The sequence below is a fragment of the Dendrobates tinctorius genome, unplaced genomic scaffold, assembly GCF_039654945.1.
Source record: "Dendrobates tinctorius isolate UK_male_01 unplaced genomic scaffold, ASM3965494v1 ptg000152l, whole genome shotgun sequence".
NCBI lineage: Eukaryota > Metazoa > Chordata > Amphibia > Anura > Dendrobatidae > Dendrobates > Dendrobates tinctorius.
In genome coordinates this window covers 4,318-24,357 of record NW_027361819.1, presented here as the reverse complement: position 1 = coordinate 24,357, position 20,040 = coordinate 4,318, and the positions used below count along the sequence as shown (strand labels likewise).

At 41.9% G+C, this 20,040-nt stretch overlaps 1 protein-coding gene across 3 annotated transcripts in view; it reads left to right on the top strand.

The window, feature by feature from the left end:
- Positions 1-9,896, top strand: part of LOC141050649 (uncharacterized) — a 44,619-nt gene extending 34,723 nt beyond the window's left edge. For all 3 annotated transcript variants that reach the window (XM_073547238.1, XM_073547236.1, XM_073547237.1), the window contains 3 exons: positions 682-750; positions 1,817-2,146; positions 4,009-9,896. In XM_073547238.1, coding sequence (XP_073403339.1) covers positions 682-750; positions 1,817-2,146; positions 4,009-4,040 — 431 coding nt within the window. In that variant the 3' untranslated portion in view covers positions 4,041-9,896. The remainder of the gene's footprint in view (positions 1-681; positions 751-1,816; positions 2,147-4,008) is intronic.
- Positions 9,897-20,040: the final 10,144 nt, after the last annotated feature.

The window sequence follows — 20,040 nt, the reverse complement described above, 5'->3', positions numbered from 1 at the left end:
CCATAATTACTTATAAGAAAAAATATACCTTTCCATATACATTTCCCTTTTTAGTGGTATGTCCCACTGTATACTTACAGCCACACAGGATAGTTGGGAGCTCTTAGTTGTCACAGTTCAGCCGTCCTATCTAGGATAGGGGTGTGCTGAGCTGTCACTATGGTGATGGACAGCTCAGCCGTCCAGTCAGAGGCTGGGCATGCTGAGCTGGCAGTATATTGAGTGACAATTCAGCAGTCCTATCAGAGCCGGGGAGGGCCGGGCTTCCACCATGTGTCTGCTATTCCAGTGATTACCTGGCTTTCTGCCTCCAATTAGTACCAGTTGTAGCTTTGCTCAAATGATGTGCGCTTTCACTGTGTTCCTGTATTTGAGCTTTGTTATCCTATCTTGGATTACCCTTTTCTCTTGATCTGCTACCTTCCCGGAATTCTGACCTTGGACTGTGACCTGACTACACCTTTGCCTTATCCCTTTGTTTATGATGAATCCTCTTGGTATCTTACCTCGCACCTCTTGACTACCCAGCCTCACGGCTTGTCCATGAGTATTGACTAGCGTCACATTAATGTTGTAGGTCACACAATGACAAGAGGTCAATGTGAAAAGTGATTTATGCTGGGACTACAACCATCAGTACATGTATAATAAGTGATATTTCCCATATTAATTCATTGCCAGAGATTGATCACAATCCGAACACTGAAAATACTGTAGGAACCCGTGACATCAGCTCTGACTCCAATGGCGGTAAGTGCCCAGACTTCTATGACGTCAGATGCCGCTCATGGTTAGGGAGTGTGGAAATTACACTGAACCCTAATTTTGGTCGTCACGTCAGGATGATTTTTTTTTGTTAATTCCCGCCTTGTTTTATTTTCCTAACGGCTTTGCTTTACGACGGCTCGATATTCTGTGCGACAAGTTGAAATTTTAATTATACCAATAAACAAGCCGAAAAACTCTTGTAAATTGTTTACCACTTTATTCTGCAGTATATATTATTAATATGTTAATGCTTCTTTACTATAAACCCCTCTTCTTTCTGTCACTATATCCTGGGAGCTGTAACATTTCAATTTTCCCTGTAATTGAGCTGTTAGAGAACTTGTTTTTGTGTTTTAAATGTAGCATTTTCAGATACATACGACTTTTCCTCCACTTTTTATTCTATTTTTATTGTAAGCTGTGATGATCATCAATATGCAAATGAGGCGACTGCCAGTTCAGAGGATAAAAAATATTATTTAAATCATGACCAACAGTGAACGATCAACTTGTATTTACCATTCTCAGATCTTTGTGGCCGGCTTCGCTCCATTAGGGCAGATCTGTGAGACTGCAAGGTGACGGACCTTAGGTCACGTGACCAGGATGCTGCCATAGGTCCTTCTACCCTTCTAGTGCAGGGCTGGCATTGTCAGTGCAGTTTTTAAGCATGTAAGGGTATGTGCACACAAAGTTTTTTGACAAGTTTACAAGAAGAGACTGGTTCAGGAAACGTTTTTCTCTGTCTATCTTTTAGTAGCTTTTGATTATTTTCTGACCACTTTTGCAATGTTTCTGACCCCAGTGGGGTTTGTTTGTGCGTTTTTTTTTATTTCAGTGTCTTTGTGGTATCTTTTTTTTACTAGTTTTTTCTGCATATTTTTTTTTTAACTCTGTTCAATAGTGAAGAAACTACTAGCGATTTCTAAAAGATTAAGTACAGATTCATAAACCATCGTAGACATGTAAAAATTAAATGTGAGAAGCAAGAATTGTAGTTATTCATACATGTGTGTGAACATGTCTGTAATCAGCTCTATTTATATAGGAATTACGGCTGAACTGAAGATTGGGGACATAATAGTACCAGACCTGATACTGAATAATCGGGCCAAGCTGAAGTGCCCAATATACAATTATAAATTGGGTGAACACACTGTGGAGTGGTATGAAAAGAAGCAGGACGCAGAGGAACTAATACCTAAAAGTGATCAACGGAGAATCCAAACCGAAAGACAAAAAAACAACACTTTGATTGCCTATCTGGCTCTCACTCCAGTAAAAAGAGAGGATGATAAAATAAAATATATCTGTAAAGTGAAAGGTTCCCGGCAGACGGTGGAGGCGAGTGCGAGTACAAAGGAGCTACGTGTGACCGGTGAGTAGAAATATTAGATTGGAGAATATATGTATAGTTATTGAAATAAATGTCACCCGTGGCTCTGATACAAGGACAGAACAAACAACCAACACCAGGATCACCTTATTTTATGTTAATACCACGATTAAATAATTTATTTATTTTGGAAGATCATGCAAAAAAAGAACAGATTTTCCAAATGGAATCATTAAACAAAATGCTCAGTTCTCTTGGTATTTATGTTACATAATTGTTATGTCGCCTTCTTGATGTTTATACGATTTTCAACCGTTGGTAAAAAGTAGCCCCTTCTAGTGCTGACCCTCTGGCCATGTGCACACGCTGTGGATTCACCAGCGGATTTTTCCGTGCGGATCCGCAGGTAAAACCGCAGGTAAAGTGACCTGCGGTTTTACCTGCGGATTGGTCAGCGGTTTTTCCCTGCGGTTTGACACCTGGACAATGGAATAGGTGTCAAACCGCAGCGGAATCCGTAGAAAGAATTGACATGTCAATTATTTCTGCGGATTTAAAACTGCAGCTTTTCCGCAGTGAAAAAAACGCAGCATGTGAACTGCGGATTGTAAATCCCATAGACTTACATGGTACTGTACACTATCTGCAGAACTGCTGCGGATCTGCAGCGGCCAAATCCGCAGCAGAATCTGCAGCGTGTGCACATACCCCCTCAGGCTTTGTGCCCACAATGAGGTTTTGATGCTGTATATTTTCGTTGTTTAAAAAAAACAAAAACATCATCTTAAGGTTCATGCACAGTGGATGGGATTTATAGAAATCTCCTGCCCGCTGCGCTTTGCTTTTATGCTGCATAAACTGCCCTGCGGTGCATGTGTGAAATCCGCAACCAGTCAATTTCTTTAATTATGCGTTTCATTTGCAGATTTTCCCAACAGACTTGAATAAAATAAGGAAAATCTGCAGGTGAAATATGCCAGTAATCCACACAAAACCTTGTCAATAAAGTTTTATCAAAGGTAAATACCAATAATAAAGAGCAGTATCAAATGCAAAACAGCTTTATTTAAAACATGACATGCCAACAAAAGGCAAAAACCACAGCATCAAAAATGCAATTAAAAAACTGCAGTAACCTAATTTAGCTTAATGTTGCAGAAAAGCACTAACATCAAAAACACACCAAATACTCATTGTGGAAAAGCGGCCGTAATATCTGGGGTGCACAATAACAGGAACTGCTCTGGAGCCCACATGTGGGAGGATCTGGGTGACGGGACTGCACTCTTGGGCATGCGTGGGTCCCCTGCTTTTCTTATGCTGCATTTCCAGGACATTTAATTGGATTGTCCACTGCTTGGGACAACCTTTTCTCAATTACTAGAGATGGTGCTGAGGCTTTGTGTGATGCTGAGGGAGGGATTTAGGTGGAGTTAAGGATTTGTGCTCTTGCTGGCTTTCAGCCCAGCACAAAGTATGATGGGAAATGTAGTCAGAAGGGAGCAAAGGATTTTGAAGCAAAAGTGAGATGGTGCCAGAGGACAGAAAGTGAAGCAGCAAGGCATAAAACGGCATGAAAATGGACAAATAAAGGTATATGGGGTATTTATCTGGATTATTCACAGGCATTTCAGGCAAAAACAGTAACTGAGTCAGGGGCGTGGACAACCTCTTTAACACAAAAACGTGATTTAAACAGTAAGGCTGGGGTTACACATGCGAGAAACTGCATAAAAATACATGCACCCGCACAGTCCGGTCCAAGTGCCGGCGGCAGAGCCGGGTGTTCATGCGAGAGACTCATGTGTGACCCCGGCCTAAGACATTTTATGATAGAACCATTCCCTTAATTATGGATCTTTAGTATTAAAATTAAACTAATATACTTGTTTTCTTTTCTGCAGAGCAAAAGTCAATACTCAAAAATAAAAAATAAAAATCACCCAAAAGTCCAGAAAAAGACAGTTCCCAGAACACACCAGATCATGATATAGAAGTATGGGGTCAGAGACGGATCAAGGCATTAGATAAAGAGAGAACTCCACCGTCCCTGAAGAAGCTGGGCAAAGAAGGTTTCCAGTCACTCAATGAATCAAGTCAAATAAAGGAAATAAAAATTCCGCAGATTTTTTCGGAAACTGCAGCACAACAAGAAACCAAGGAACTGAGGAACAGTTATGGCCATAAAATTACACAGAGACCAGAGAATGCAAAAGGTCCAGGTAATGAACTGCCTGGAGAAGAGGAGATGGAAGAACATTCATTGTCCACCAATAAGACAAGTAATGAAAAGAAGATGCAACCCTTAGAGAAAAGTTATACCAATACAGAGAAAGAGGGAGTAAATCAGGAGAAAGGGAACCATGGAACTTCACATCTCATCACTGACTTGTTCACTCCACAAGAGATAATTGCATCAATAGGAAGTTCTACCGGGGAAGGTGAAGAAGAAATGATCAATATCAGAGAGTCACTCACTAAAGAAGGATCTGATACAGAAGAAACCTCTGATGAGTGGAGGCCGACAAATAGAGAAGGAGAACCACTGGGAGATCGTGACAATGAAGAGACTTCACAACTGATACATAGCGGTGCGTCATCTAATAAGGAAGGAGCGGGATTAAAAGAAATCTCTACGGAGTGGAGACCGGAGAATAGTGAAGAAGGACCACCGGGAGAGAGTGACAATGAAGAGACTTCACAACTGATACAAAGCGGTGGGTCATCTAATACAGAAGGAGCGGGATTAAAAGAAATCTCTAAGGAGTGGAGACTGGGAGAATAGTGAAGAAGGACCACCGGGAGAGAGTGACAATGAAGAGACTTCACAACTGATACAAAGCGGTGCGTCATCTAATACAGAAGGAGCGGGATTAAAAGAAATCTCTAAGGAGTGGAGACTGGGAGAATAGTGAAGAAGGACCACCGGGAGATAGGGACAATGAAGAGACTTCACTGCTGAACAATAGCTAAAAACAATTTCCTTATCTTCACCATTCCGGAGCAAAACACAGGAGTCAGGACTTCAGGAGGGTCCTGAGTCTGCCAATTTATTGAGGTCCTGGAAGTGGCCACATAGTGCACCATCAGTACTTACCTGTTCCTGCTCCCATGTTACACACTGCTACACTTCCCACAGGACCCCATGTCTAGGACCAGATATTGCACAGACTAACACGGAGAGTCACATGTGGCCCCCGGCCAATCCCGGGCCTTCACAGAATAACACGGCGAGTCGCATGTGGCCCCCGGCCAATCCCGGGCCTGCACAGAATAACACGGCGAGTCACATGTGGCCCCCAGCCAATCCCGGGCCTTCACAGAATAACACGGCGAGTCACATGTGGCCCCCGGCCAATCCCGGGCCTGCACAGAATAACATGGCGAGTCACATGTGGCCCCCAGCCAATCCCGGGCCTGCAGAGAATAACACGGCGAGTCACATGTGGCCCCCAGCCAATCCCGGGCCTGCACAGAATAACACGGCCAGCAGCTTGTGCTGAACAATGAGACATCTTACAATAAGCTCAATGACCTCCTCATCACTGCAGGACTTATACACGACATTACCAGGACAGTATATTTTTTCCACAAGCCGTTTAACTGTGAATAATACATTTCATAAGTCAATTTTAGAAAGGCAAGTTTGTTTCACAAGACTGGTATGTCATTGCTATTGTGATATGAAGGAGTTACGTTCTTACTTGTCAGCCGGCTTATCTTCCATATCTGCTCTCCGGTTTAGTCTATACAATCATCCATTTAACGTCCTGCCCAGATATTTGCTCAGCGCTGGAAGTCATTCCACCCAATGTTAGTTTAACTAGTTTAGATGGCAGCTATTTTGGCACTGTAAGCAGTTTGTCAGGTTACATAGTTACATAGGTTGAATAAAGACCACGGTCTTTATTCGATATCAATGCTCGGTTGACAGGCTGCAGCATTGATATGGTGACTACAGCATGTGACCACTGCAGCCAAACAGCGGGTTCAACAGTCTTGTTCTAACTATATGAGCATGATGGCCGAGTGAAGTGATTGGCTACAGCTTGTCTATAAACACGGGCCAGCAGCGGAGAGGAAACACTAGAGGGCTCACACAGAATTGAAGGTTATAATGTTACTTTAAAATAGAAAATCCAATAGAAGAAAGTCATTAAATGTGGAAAACCCCTTCAAAGGTTTTCTCCACTTTGGACGATCCCTATTTGTTAAATGAGTGAATCGACAAGCCGTAACAAAGGATGTATGTCCTCTCCAGCACTGGGGTAGTCACAGAACCAGCTTTTTCTTCTGGCTGAGCCCAGCAACTTGTGAAGGAACGGGATGTTGGCTGCAATTATACCATTTACTCCCTTCAGTGACCATACAAGCACCACACACAGAGGTGAGACTCACCGAGCCACGTACTCGTCATTACCAGTCTCAATTGTCGCACTAACACTATGAGCGCTTTTGGTTTTCTATTCCTGCCTTTGCTTATGACCTATCATTGAAATCATGGGACCGGACAGGTCCGCAGGGGCGGGACACAATCCTCAATTATTCCTTACTCTGAACAAGGGATGAGGATCCTGAACATTGGACGCCCATTTATTAATTGAAAATTCTTACATTGTATATGTGGATTGGTTTATTGACCTGAAAAAATCCCAGAATGAATCCCACAGGATATTTCATAAGAGTGTAACACTGAGAGTCCTACAGTGTGCACAGAGAAGTGATGTATTGGGATGGATCAGGGGCGGACATACCACTGGTCCAAAAAATGCAGCCGACCATGGGCCCTAGAGGTGAGGGAGCCACTGCCTTCTCCACAGCAGGTGGAATTGTGCATTATTAATAGGAGGGCACAGATATAAGAACCGTGCACTGGATAAGTCTGGTCACATTTTTACTTAGGACTTAGTTGGTTGTTTTAAAAATATGGCAGCAAAATAAAACAAAAAACAATAAGTATAATGTCTAGGGCCTGATCAGAGCTGCACCACTGGGGACCCCAGAGATCACAAAAACAGGGGGTCCCTTGTTCCATTATTAAATAGAGCAGTGGTCACACATTCTATAAACAGCTTCATTTATTGTCTATGGGATTGTTTAGCCCTATAGAAATGAGAAACCGCTGTTCTTGCGATCTGCAGGAGAACGAGCAATGAGGTCCCTGGAGATTGTAAATTTATCACCTATCCACCCATGATTACGGGGGGGGGGTCCTACTACTGGTATATCACCATCACTCCTGAGTGCCCTGTTCCTCCTTAACTAAAAGTCACAGGGTGGAGGTGACTGAATAGATCCACCATTGAGCATGCGCTCAACTATTGTGTTTAGAGTCCTGTGGATAAGGTGTAAGTTGTGTACATTTAGCTAGAAGGTAGAAACCCCTACACTGCACAACACGGCACCCAAACATTCTGTACCTACTGTATTTTCTATAGATCTACCTACTGACGTGCCTGTCTATACCGGCCGCCGTTACCTTGTGACAGTCACTGGTAAAGTGCTGGAAGAGAGATATGCTTCACTACGCTTATTGGAGTCAGTGATATAAAACCCCAAAAATGTAAGAAAGAAAACAGAAGAGCAGAAAACCAGTGCACACACAGCCCAGATGCAAATATAAAAAGGCTTTATTTCACACTTATGGTGGACATTGCATGTAATATACATGGCTTACTACAGAGTGGACACGTTTACATAACTAGGAGGCATGCTATATAAAACATCACGCGCTTCATTAATGTTATTCATTTAGTGGCAATTGTCCATAGAGTCAAGCCAACTTAGATGATGATTATACTGGGCACTGGATTAAGATTTAGATAAAGCTAGCCCACCTTCACATTAGGATTATTTGCTGGATTATTATATATAATATATAATTATAATAAAATCCTGATTAGATTTTCATTGTTGCCTATATTGATGTTCACGGTGTCCACTAAGTGGTATTCAGGGCCGGTTCTAGGCAAAGTGGGGCCCTAGGCAAAGTTTAAAATGGGGCCCCAAATGCTAACATATTGCACATCACACAGAAGCATTTCGGTTGTAGTTACATGCGCTGAGTTCAGGCCGCTAAATGAGTGTGATCGACAATATTGAAGTCGTTCAACACTTGTTTCCTGGCCTCTTTCCACCATCTGAGGAAGAATGATGGGGACAGAACAATCACTAATGGATCAATCTGTCCCCACACAGTATCATGTTATTAGCAGCACATCGACAGTTTACACCCCATAGTCCTCCATATAATATAATGTGCCCCATAGTCCTCCATAATGTATAATACACTCCTCATAGTGCTCCATATAATATAATGTGCCCCATAGTCCTCCATATAGTATAATACACTCCTCATAGTGCTCCATATAGTATAACGCACCGCCATAGTCATCCATGTAGTACAATTCACTTCCCATAGTATAATGCACACCATAGTTCTTAATATAATGTATTCCCCATAGTCCTTGATACAGTATAATGCAGCCCACATATAGCATAATACAGCCACCCCATAGAGCATAATGCAGCCCCGCCATACAATATAATTAACCCGCATAGAATATAATGAAGCCCCCTCTTATAGTATACTGTAATGCAGCCACCCCTTAGAGCATAATGCAGCTACCCCACAGAGTATAATGCAGCGACTCCACAGAATATAATGTAACCCCCCCATAGAATATAATGCAGCCCCTCCATAGAATACAATGTAGCCCTCCTCATATAGTATAATGCAGCCAACATAAAATATAATGTAGCCCCCTCATAAAGTATAATAAAGCCTCCATACAATATAATCTAGCCCCCCATAGAATAAAATGTAGTCTCATATAGTATAATGTAGCCCCCTCATAGAGTATGATGCAATCACCCCCCATAGAATATAATAAATATAATACAGCCCCCCATAGAATATAATGTAGCCCCAAATAGAATATAATACAGCCCATCTCCCCATAGAATATAATGTAACCCCCCATATTATAGAACACAGCCTCTCCCATAGAATATAATGTAAAATGTACCCCCTTGGTATAAAACACAGCCGCATAGTATATAGCACAGCCCCACATGGTATATAGCCCAGCCCCACATGGTATATAGACCAGAATAGTATATAGCCCAGCACCACATGGTATACAGCCCAGCACCACATGGTATATAGCCCAGCATGGTATATAGCCCAGCATGGTATATAGCCCCCCCCCCAGAATGGCCCCACAGTTAAGTCCTCACACTGATATATTTAAAAAAAAAAAATCACACTCCTCACCTCTTCTCCTCATGCCTAGGCTGCTCCCGGCTCCTGTTCTGCCTGGGACACAGTGAGCGCGCGATGACGTCATCACGCACCCGCTGTGTCAGAGGCAGAGCAGGGAATGATGGGAGAGGGAGCGTCAGCTGACGCTCTCTCCTCCATCATTGTTGTGAACTGTACCTGCGTCTATGACGCAGGTATAGTTCAATGCGGCGGCGGAGGGAGTCGGCGCTGGGGGCAGGCAGCCGCCCTGCCTCACAGGGGCCCATAGCGGCTGCGTGATGTGCTGCTAGCTGGGGGCTCCTGGGGGAGCGGGGGCCCTAGGCAGCTGCCTGGTCTGCCTGCCCCTAACGCCAACCCTGGTGGTATTTCATCAACCATATTTTGTACCCACCTGTGATATTTCAATATCTACCCACTATGTCAGGTCTGATCTGTCTTTGCATGTTGTGATTTTAATTGTGCTTTTTAATTTGTATGTTTTTTTGTCTGTCGGGTATAAGTGTTAAATAAAGTCTTTTTATATTTGCATCCGGGCTGTGTGTGCACTGGTTTTCTGCGCTTCTGTTTTCTCTTTCTTACATAGTCTAGCTCTTTTGGCGCATAGTAGCACCCAGCGATTATTATTGTGCATATTTAATGAGGTGCCCACCGTGTTTCTCTTATTAACCATTGATATAAAACCCAGACGTTTTCCTCCAGCACACCAAGTGCGGTGAGAGGTTAAGCTAATTTATTATTATGGGCTAGCTTTTATGTGGACATCCATAGAGCAGGTGGGAGGAGGTCCACCTTATCTCCACCACAGGGTGTGGTCTGGGGCTTAAATAGCTGAACTCCAGAGCCAGTCTTGGTTCAGCAGGGCTGGAAAGAGATCTCCAGTGGTTTGTGTCCTGAGGAGGAAAGACTAAACCTGTGTTGTTCCAGAGTGGGCAGCTCCCCGAAAAAGTGTGGACCGTGTTACAGCATTTTGTTTTTTTTTTGTTATTTTCCTCTTTTGCTTGAAGGGCTGTGTTTTACTTTTCCCTTCATGTTGGTTTATGCCTCTATATAATAAACCAACAGCAGATTTAAAGAGACGGTGTTCCTGTTTTCTACCTCCATCTACTGCTGAGTGAGTCGAACTGCCACAATCTGTTTACACCTTGGAAACTGAATAAATTATATGAGTATAATTTATAGGTTCGCCTGCAGTTCAGCACAGCAGTTCACAATCTTACAAACATTTACTTCTATTTCGAAACCACACATCCCCCTTTCATCCCGATGTGACCTAAAAAAACTAAGAGGAATAGTCTGTCCTCAATTATATTGAAAATACCACAAAATTAACCATATGTCCCTGCGAATTAGCCTTGAACAAAGTCTATTGAAGTTTGACAACTGCTCCGTATAATAATGTTCCACAGAAACTCTCTTTTCGGAAACAAAAAGGGAGTTCAAGCTTGGTCTGGGATCCGTTGCGTGCCGTGTCGGCACCTACGTGTAGATTAGGATTCTTAGTTACGGAACCAACAGGAAACATGGAAACAAATCCGAAAGTCCTGAACGCTGATTTTGGCAACAAATGTGGCCCGAACAGTTAATATGTCTAACTACAGGCTCTATTCCAGCCTTAAGTCTTTTGGCGCCAGAAGTGTAGTGCGCGCGCGGTTAGTTACTGCGGCAGAGCAGCTGATCTTAGTGCTTTTTCCCACCAAGGTATGCTCTGGCCAATCGGTGTATACGGACAAATGTGCTACAATCAATAGGCAAAAAGGACACTGCCCTGGTTCCCTTCCTATCTATCTGACCGCTTCTTCAATGTATCATTCGCTGGCTCCACTACATCTCTTCTTCCTCTCACCATTGGTGTCCCTCAGAGTTCAGTCTTGGCCCCCTTCTTTTCTCTCTCTACACGGCCCCAATTGGACAGACCATCAGCAGATTTGGCTTTCAGTACCATCTTTATGCTGAAGACGCACAACTAGACACGTCATCCCCTGAACTTATGTCCGCTTTCTATCTGAAACTCAACCTTTCAAAAACTGAACTACTTCCGCTCCCGCCGTCTACTCACCTCCCTAATGCAAAAGCAGAGATTGAATCACTAGCAAAAGATGCTAATAATAATCAAAAATAATTATATGGTCCAGTGGGACAAAAAGTTTTCTAGCATCCGAACAGGACTGTATAAAAAGCTGTTCTACGCTACAACAGAGAGAGCATATAAGAAGAGGCGTAAGATGAACAATACCATTACAATATTTTATTATTTTATTAGAAATAATTTAAAAGACAAACAATGTTAAAAAAGTGCCAATATAGTGCAAGGTGATGAGCCAAAGAAAGTAACATAGTAACATAGTTTTGAAGGCTGAAGGAAGACCTTATGTACATCTAGTTCAGCCTATTTTTAGTGCAGCTGTTCTGCATTGTTGATCCTGGGGAAGGCAAAAAACCCACAGAGTAGAAGCCAATTTTCTCCATAGGGAAAAAAAATTCCTTCCCCTAAGCTGGGTCACCCATCTACCTATAATATTCTGTTATCCGTAACCTTCTATACTGTTACTCACAAGAAAAGCCTCCATTCCTTTCTTACATTCATTCAGTGAGTTGGCCATCACCACTTCCTCAGGAAGAGAATTCCAGAGCCTCACTGTTGCTTAAAATTAAGTCCAGAAGGGCCGTCCCTCTAGTTGGGCCCTGCACAAGTGGTGACAGATAATTATCCTTGGTCACTGACAGAAATTGGTTTCTGAGATACGCAGGTTTCAGTTTCCCAGTCTATGTCGGGGTAGTTTAAGTCCCCCATAATAATCACCTCATTGTGATTGGCTGCTTTGTCTATTTGTTTCAATAATACATTTTCAGTGGCTTCTGTTATATTTGGTGGCTTATAACAAACCCCTATGAGGATTTTATTACTTTTCCCTCCTTGTATCTCCACCCATAGAGACTCCACCTCTTCATTTCCCTCTTGTATATCTTCTCTTAGTGTGGGCTTTAAAGTGGACTTTATATATAGACAGTCTCCACCCCCTTTCCTTTTTTTACGATCCCTCCTAAACAAATCATATCCTTGCAAGTTAGCCGCCCAGTCATAGCTGTCGTCTAACCATGTCTCAGTTATTCCTACTATGTCTTATTTTTCCTCATACATTACCAACTCCAGATCTTCAATCTTATTGGTCAGGCTTCTTGCGTTGGTCAGCATGCAGGAAAGAAGTTTTGCTTCCTTTTTCTTAGCTTCCTTCTGAGTACCCTGTATTGGGTCCTCTGTACCACATCTAGTATCCTTGATTAGTTTGTGCTTCTGCTGCATGTTCTTGTCGGCTGTTTTTCCTCCCATCCCCTCTTCTTCTAGTTTAAAGCCCTCCTGATGAGTGTGGCAAGTCTTCTGGCGAATGTGTTTCCCAGGTTTTGTGAGGTGTATCCCATCTCTTGCGAGAAGTCCATCGTAGAGGTAATTCACGCCATGGTCCAAGAATCCAAATCCTTGCTGCCTGCACCACCATCGTAGCCAGTTGTTCACCTCTAGTATCCTATTCCATCTTCTGATGCCATGACCATCGAATGGGAGGATTGATGAGAAATCAACCTGTACGTTCCGTTCCTTTATTTTCTTCCCCAGAATTTCAAAGTCTTCACAGATAGTTGGTAGGTCATTTCTTGCCGTGTCGTTTGTGCCTACATGTATCAGTAGGAAAGGGTAGTCGTCCTTGGATTTGAGGATAGTTGGTATCCTGTTGGCCACATCCTTGATTTTTGCTCCTGGGAGGCAGCATACTTCTCGTGCGGTTGTGTCCGGCCTTCAGATAGTTGCCTCCGTGCCTCTTAGTAGTGAGTCGCCCACAACTACCACTCTTCTTTTCTTTCCGGACGCACTGCTTGTTGCTCGTGAGTGTTTTTGAGTGTCATTTGTTTCCGCCTTTGTTGACAGAGTAACTTTTATTGATAGTGTGTCTTCTCTTGTAGATACGGTATCATCCTGAGCTGTGCCATTTTCGTTCTCCAGCATGAGGGCTTCATATTGGTTGCTAAGCTGTGTGGGTGGTGATGACCACTTGATCCGTTTGCTTCTTTTCATCACATGGCTCCACTTTTCAGCCTCTGTATGTGCTCTGAAGCTTTTCTCACTTTCCGTATCCTGAATGGTTGCTTCTGCTTCATCCAAGAAGTCCTCATGTTCTTTAATTACCTTCAATGTTGCTATTCTTTCTTCAAGTCCCTGCACCTTTTCCTCTAAGAGGGCAACAAGTTTGCACTTCTGACAGGTAAAGTTGAGTTTTTGGGCCGGAAGATCCGTAAACATGTAGCATGTGTTGCAGGTGACCATGTGGATTTTCTTCTCTTCCATATTGCTGATGCAGGCTACGGCGCGCGGTTTTGCGATGTCCTCAAACAGCGAGACCCGGCAAGTCCCAGCGATCGATCAGCTTAAGGCGACTCTTCTCCTTTTCCCAGGATGGCAGGCAAGAGCAAGATGTAATGCTAGTAGATAACATAGTCAAAGATTGAAAATACACAAATAAGTACAAACATAAATAAAACTTGCATCCAGAGACTAGAAAAAAAAATCATTTAGTGTATTGACTATATTCCCATAACCCTCAAAATTACTGCAAAGTGTCTGCAATACACATTGGATAAAGCACTGGAGCATAGATGTGAAGACCATAGCATCCTACATTTATGCAATAAATGTAATAAACATATCTTACCTCACCATGCGATGGTGCCATATCCCCTACTCGCGTTTCGTCGGTGTGCCTTCATCAGGGGAAGTGCCTCACCCTCACTCGACTTTCCCCTCTCCAGTCTATCCTTAATACAGCAGCCAGGGTCGTCTATCTGGCTAATCAGTACTCTGCTGCCTCCGCTCTTCGCCAGTCGTTACATTGGCTGCCCATTCATTATAGGATCCAATTTAAACTGCTTGTTCTCACCCACAAAGCTCTCCACAGTGCAGCTCCCCAATACATCTCCCTTACTTCTGTTTATCAGCCTACCTGCTCATTAACACTCCGCAAGCGACTTTTGACTAACATCCACACTAATCCGCACCTCCCACTCCTGGCTCCAAGACTTCTCCCAAGTTGCACCAATCCTCTGGAATGCTCTACCCCAAGAAATTAGGACTAGTCACACCTTAGTTTTAAACGCTCCCTAAAAACACATCTGTTTAGGGCAGCCTACCACGTTCCCTAATCGAAGTCCTTTTGTATATAGTCCATTCTCTACTTCTCTGATCATAATCCTCCATCAACCTCCATCGCTGCCAAAAGCAGCACAAATATTGGCTGGCGACTAGCTCATGCAGCCTTTATCAACCCCCACTTCCTCAAGATGGCTGGACCATCATTGTAAATAAGCACCTCTACTTTGTCACCCCCACCTAATTGTAGATTGTAAGCTCTTACGGGCAGGGTTGTCAATACCTTTACATTAATTATTGTATTATCGTTAATTTTGTTATGACTGTTGTATATGAACTGAGGAATTGTAAAGCGCTGTGGAATATGTTGGCACTAAATAAATAAAGATTATGATTATTATTGTCACTTACATATGAATTCTAAAGCTGTTTTCTCAGTATCGGAGGGACGAACTGGCCATGTAAAGGTATTGCTGGACTTGGCTTTCAAAGAGCGACATTGCACATATTTTTTGGGGGTGAAAATCCTGCTAACAAGTTATTTTTAATGAATAGAAATATAACTTGATTTTCTATTATTTGTATAGAATTTATTTAGTTGATCGTATCTTTATTATATGGTCCTCTGTCACCCCCTAGTGTAGAGCTTTATGTACTTCGTGCATTTTCTAAACATGAATGCACTGTCAATGCTTTCAGTGTCGGCCTGCTCCTCCATCAGTATTTAATTCATTCTATGGTGTAGCTGCTTTTTTGCATTTAATAACTATGATTATTTTATAATGTATAGTCCAGTGCACTTTTTAAGTTTTACATAATGTGTTGTTACCAGTCATTATAATACAGTGATAATGAAAAAACTACTGAGAAGGGATTTCTATGGAATATAAAGTATCATACAATGTTAGAGTTGGAATGGACCTCCAGGGTCCTCGTATCCAACCCCCTGCTCAATGCAGAATTCACTAAATCATCCCAGACAGATGTCTGTCCACCCTCTGTTTGAAGACTTCCATTAACCCCTTAATGACCGGAGCTTTTTTCAATTTTTCGTATTCGTTTTTCCCTCCCCTTCTTTCCAGAGCCATAACTTTTTTATTTTTCCGTCTATATGGCCATGTGAGGGCTTATTTTTTGCAGGACGAGTTGTACTTTTAAATGACTCCATTGGTTTTACCATGTCGTGTTCTCGAAAACGGGAAAAAAATTCCAAGTGCGGTGAAATTGCAAAAAAAAGTGCAATCCCACACTTGTTTTTTGCTTGGCTTTTTTGCTGGGTTCACTAGATGCTAAATCTGCCCTGCCATTATGATTCCCCACGTCATTACGAGTTCATAGACACCAAACATGTCTATGTCCTCTTTTATCTAAGTGGTGAAAAAAAATTGCAAAGTTTGCTAAAAAAAATTTGCGCAATTTTCCGAGACCCATAGCGTCTCTATTTTTCATGATCTGGGGTCGGGTGAGGGCTTATTTTTTGCGTGCCGAGCTGATGTATTTAATGATACCACTTTTGTGCAGATATGTTCTTTTGATTGCCCGTTATTGCATTTTAATGCAGTGTCTTGGCAACCAAAAAAACGTAATTCTGGCGTTTTTAATTTTTTCTCGCTACACCGTTTAGCGATCAGGTTAATGCTTTTTTTTATTGATAGATCGGGCAATTCTGAACGCGGCGATACCTAATATGTGTATGTGGGATTTTTTTTTTTACTGCTTTATTTTGATTGGGGCAAAAGGGGGGTGATTTGAACTTTTAGTTTTTTTTAATTTTTTTATTTTTAAACATTTTTTTTTTACTTTTGGCATGCTTCAATAGCCTCCATAGGAGGCTAGGAGCATGCACAACCCGATCGGCTCTGCTACATATGGGCGATGAGCAAATCGCCCATATGTAGCAAATTTACTCCTGTGCTTTCAGCGCCGACCACTGGGTGGTGCTGAAAGCCATATGCCTGGAACAACCATAGAGGTCTCATAGAGACCTCTGTTTGTCCAGGCAACATGACGCCGACCCCCGATCACATGATGGGGGTCGGGGATGAGGTCATTTCCGGCCCGGCGGCCGGAAATGCTATTTAAATGCTGACAGCGGGATTTAGCTAGAAACCTTCTCAGCTAGATATGAATAAACCAAATTAAAGTCCAAATTATAAAGACTTAAAAAGTTTTTATTAATTGCACAATAAAAGGAAAACCAGACAAATTGGACATAATACAATACCATAAAATGTCATAATATAAGGAGATAGTTACATAGTGAACACATAAGCCATGAATAAATATAGTGATCATAAAAATTCCATCAGCAAAAAAGTGCATATAGTAAGCAGACACGGGGTCTGAAAACTCAAATAAAGTGCATAGGAAATGTAATAAGATCATAAATACCAGTGATCAGTGGCTCAATGTGTCTCCAGCTCCCTCCAACGTACGTTTCGCCTACCGTGGCTTTCTCAAGGACTGTGTCCGTCATTGGACATTAAGGGGTTAAAGGAGAACTCACCACTTCTCGTGGCAGCCTGTTCGACTCATTGATCACTCTGTCAAAAAGTTTTTTCTAATATCTAATCTGTGTCTCCTCCCTTTCTGTTTCATTCCATTGCTTCTCGTTTTTCCATGTGCAAATGAGAATAATGATCCCTCTACAATGTGACAGCCCTTCAGATATTTGCAGACAGCTATTAAGTCTCCTCTTAGCCTTCTTTTTTGCACCTAAACATTCCCATATCCTTTCTGTTCTCTCTAGTGTTAGCTATCCCTCCTAGCTTTGCATCTTCTGCAAATTTGATTAGTTTACCTTCAGTTCCCTTATCTAGATTATTTATAAAAATGTTGAGCAACAATGGGACCAGGACAGAGCCTTGTGGTACCTCACTTGAAACACTTTTCCAATTGGATGTGCAACCATTTATTACCATTCTTTGAGCATGATCACTGAGCCAGTTATGAATTGATCTAATTGTAATCTTGTCAGTCCCATACTTGGTGATTTTTTCAATAAGGATAGTATGAGATACTTTATCAAACACTTTGCTGAAGTCAAGATATACAATATCTACCGCATTTCCCTGCTCCATCCAGTCAGTGATTCCATCATAGAAGGAAATTAGATTAGTCTGGCATAACTTATTTGCTACAAACTCATGCTGGCTCTGGTTAATTACTGCAATCTTATCCAAGTACTTACATATATGCTATTTAATAACTTGTTCAACTATCTTTCCTGGTATAGAAGTAAGGTTCACTGACCAGTAATTTCCTGTCTTCTTTCCTTTTTTGAGGATAGGGACATCATATGCCCTTTTCCAATCTTCTGGGACTTCTCCTGTTTTTCAGGATTTTTCAAAGATTCTGACTAGTGGTTCTGCAATTTCCTCTGCTAACCTAGGATGCAATTCACCTAGACCTGCAGATTTAAATTCATTTAAATTAGCCAAGTGTTCCCTCACCATCTCTCTGTTTATGGATAGTGTGAATTCTTTCATTTTTATGATGGAACAGTCAAGATCAATGGATGTTACGATTGCTTTCTTAGAGAACACAGATGCAAAATAGGTATTTAAAAGTTCGGCCTTCTCAACATCGTTTTTGTCATATTAATAATCCTATAGCATCTTTGACTTTTCTTTTGACATACCCCTAAAATCCTTTTTTGCTGCTTTTGGTCTCCCTTGCAAGCCTCACTTCATTACTGGCTTTACCTCTTCTAACGCTTGCCCTGCATTCCCTGCAAACAGCATTATATTCTTCTTTGGATATACCCCTCTATTCCATTTGATATACATTTGTTTTTTACTTTTTACCATGTGATTAAGCTCTGTGTTCATCTACCCTGGTCTCTTTAAATGCTTCCAATTGTTCCTTCTTTTTGGGATTGTTACGGATTGTGTGGTGATAATTTTATTTAGCAAAACCCCCCATCCTTCTTGGACAATACTGTCCTTTAGAACATCCGGCCATTGGACTTTTCCTACCCTCTTTCTGAGTCCATTAAAATCTGTCTTTCTGAAGTCCAACCTCGCCAATCTTCCTCCTCTTGAAATCCAAAATTCGAGGATAGTGTGATCACTGCCTCCTAAATTCCCAGCCACCTTTACTTTCTCAACTATTTCCTCCCATTTGGTAACAATTAGGTCTAAGATTGAAGATCCTCTTGTTTGCTCCTCTACCATTTGAAAGATAAAGTTGTCAGCAAGAAAAGATTAGAATTTTCTGGACCCAGTACATGTGCATGAGAGAGATTCCCAACAAATATCTGGACAGTTGAAATCTCCCATGATCACTATGTCGTACTGTTTTGAGAACAGAGACATCTGATGTATAAAGAGTTCATCCATATCTTTCAGTGTTGCCTATGACATCCTATCTCTCTTCCTGTGTTAGCAGCTCCAATTCCCCTTGTTTGCTTCCCATGCTCTGTGCATTTGTATAGACACATTTTAGTTTGTAGCAGGGTTCTCAAAAGAATTCATTAACTGCATATTTCTTCCTGGCCGTAGATTTCCCATCCCATATTGCCAGTATGAGAATCCTGAGATTTATTATGATAGAAAGAGACGTTGAAAAATAAAAGAAATTTACTGAAAGTGACGTATAACCCTGTTTTGTGCGTCTGTCCACAAATTATTTATTTTAATGGAAATCTGATCTACTAATATTACATAGAATTTTCAGTCTGTAGAATAAGGGTTACAATCTCTTGGAATTTTAATATGCAAATTGCCTCTTCAGAGAGAAAGAGGACTTTTACTCTAAAGTCCTCTTTCTCTCTGAAGAGGCAATTTGCATATTAAATTTCCCAGAGGAGCATTGCACGGCGAATAAGCCTCCTTACCTTGACAAGCCAGAGATGGTATGTCACTCTCCACAAGGAGAAACCTTACCCCTTAGACCTCAATCTCCTGGAATAAGAGAATACACTCTTCAAAGCAGCAGAGGTCTGGGCTCTTATTTCAATAATTGCCTGTACAATTCTTCGTGAACATCACAGTGGATATGAATGTATGTCTGTATGTAGGTACAGAGCGTAGACATATAGAGGAGGAACTGAGGAATCACGCCAGCGTCCTCTTCTCAGTGATCCTGCAGAGCCAGGAGACATTGCACACACAGAGTGAAAGACGGGATGTAAGGGAAGTGAAGTGACTCAGAACAAGGATGTACTGTGAAGCATTTATGGGTGGATGCTGCCATCTAGTGGCCAAAGACAGTAGGTATGGGAACCAAAGAATTTCAATGTTGAAAGGAGAAAAAAACAGGATGGCACTAACCGTTCACATAAAGTAGATTACTTTATTTCACATAAACAAGGCATAGGCACGGGAGCAATGTGCTGAAAGACGGACGACAGCTGTTTCGCACACAATGCGCTTCAACGGGTCCTGTTTATGTGAAATAAAGTAATCTACTTTATGTGAACGGTGAGTGCCATCCTGTTTTTTCTCCTTTCAACATTGAAACTTCTTGTCTTTTCGATATGGGATTGAGCACCCGTTCTAAATGGGATTAAGGTGGTATATTCGATGTGGATGTGAG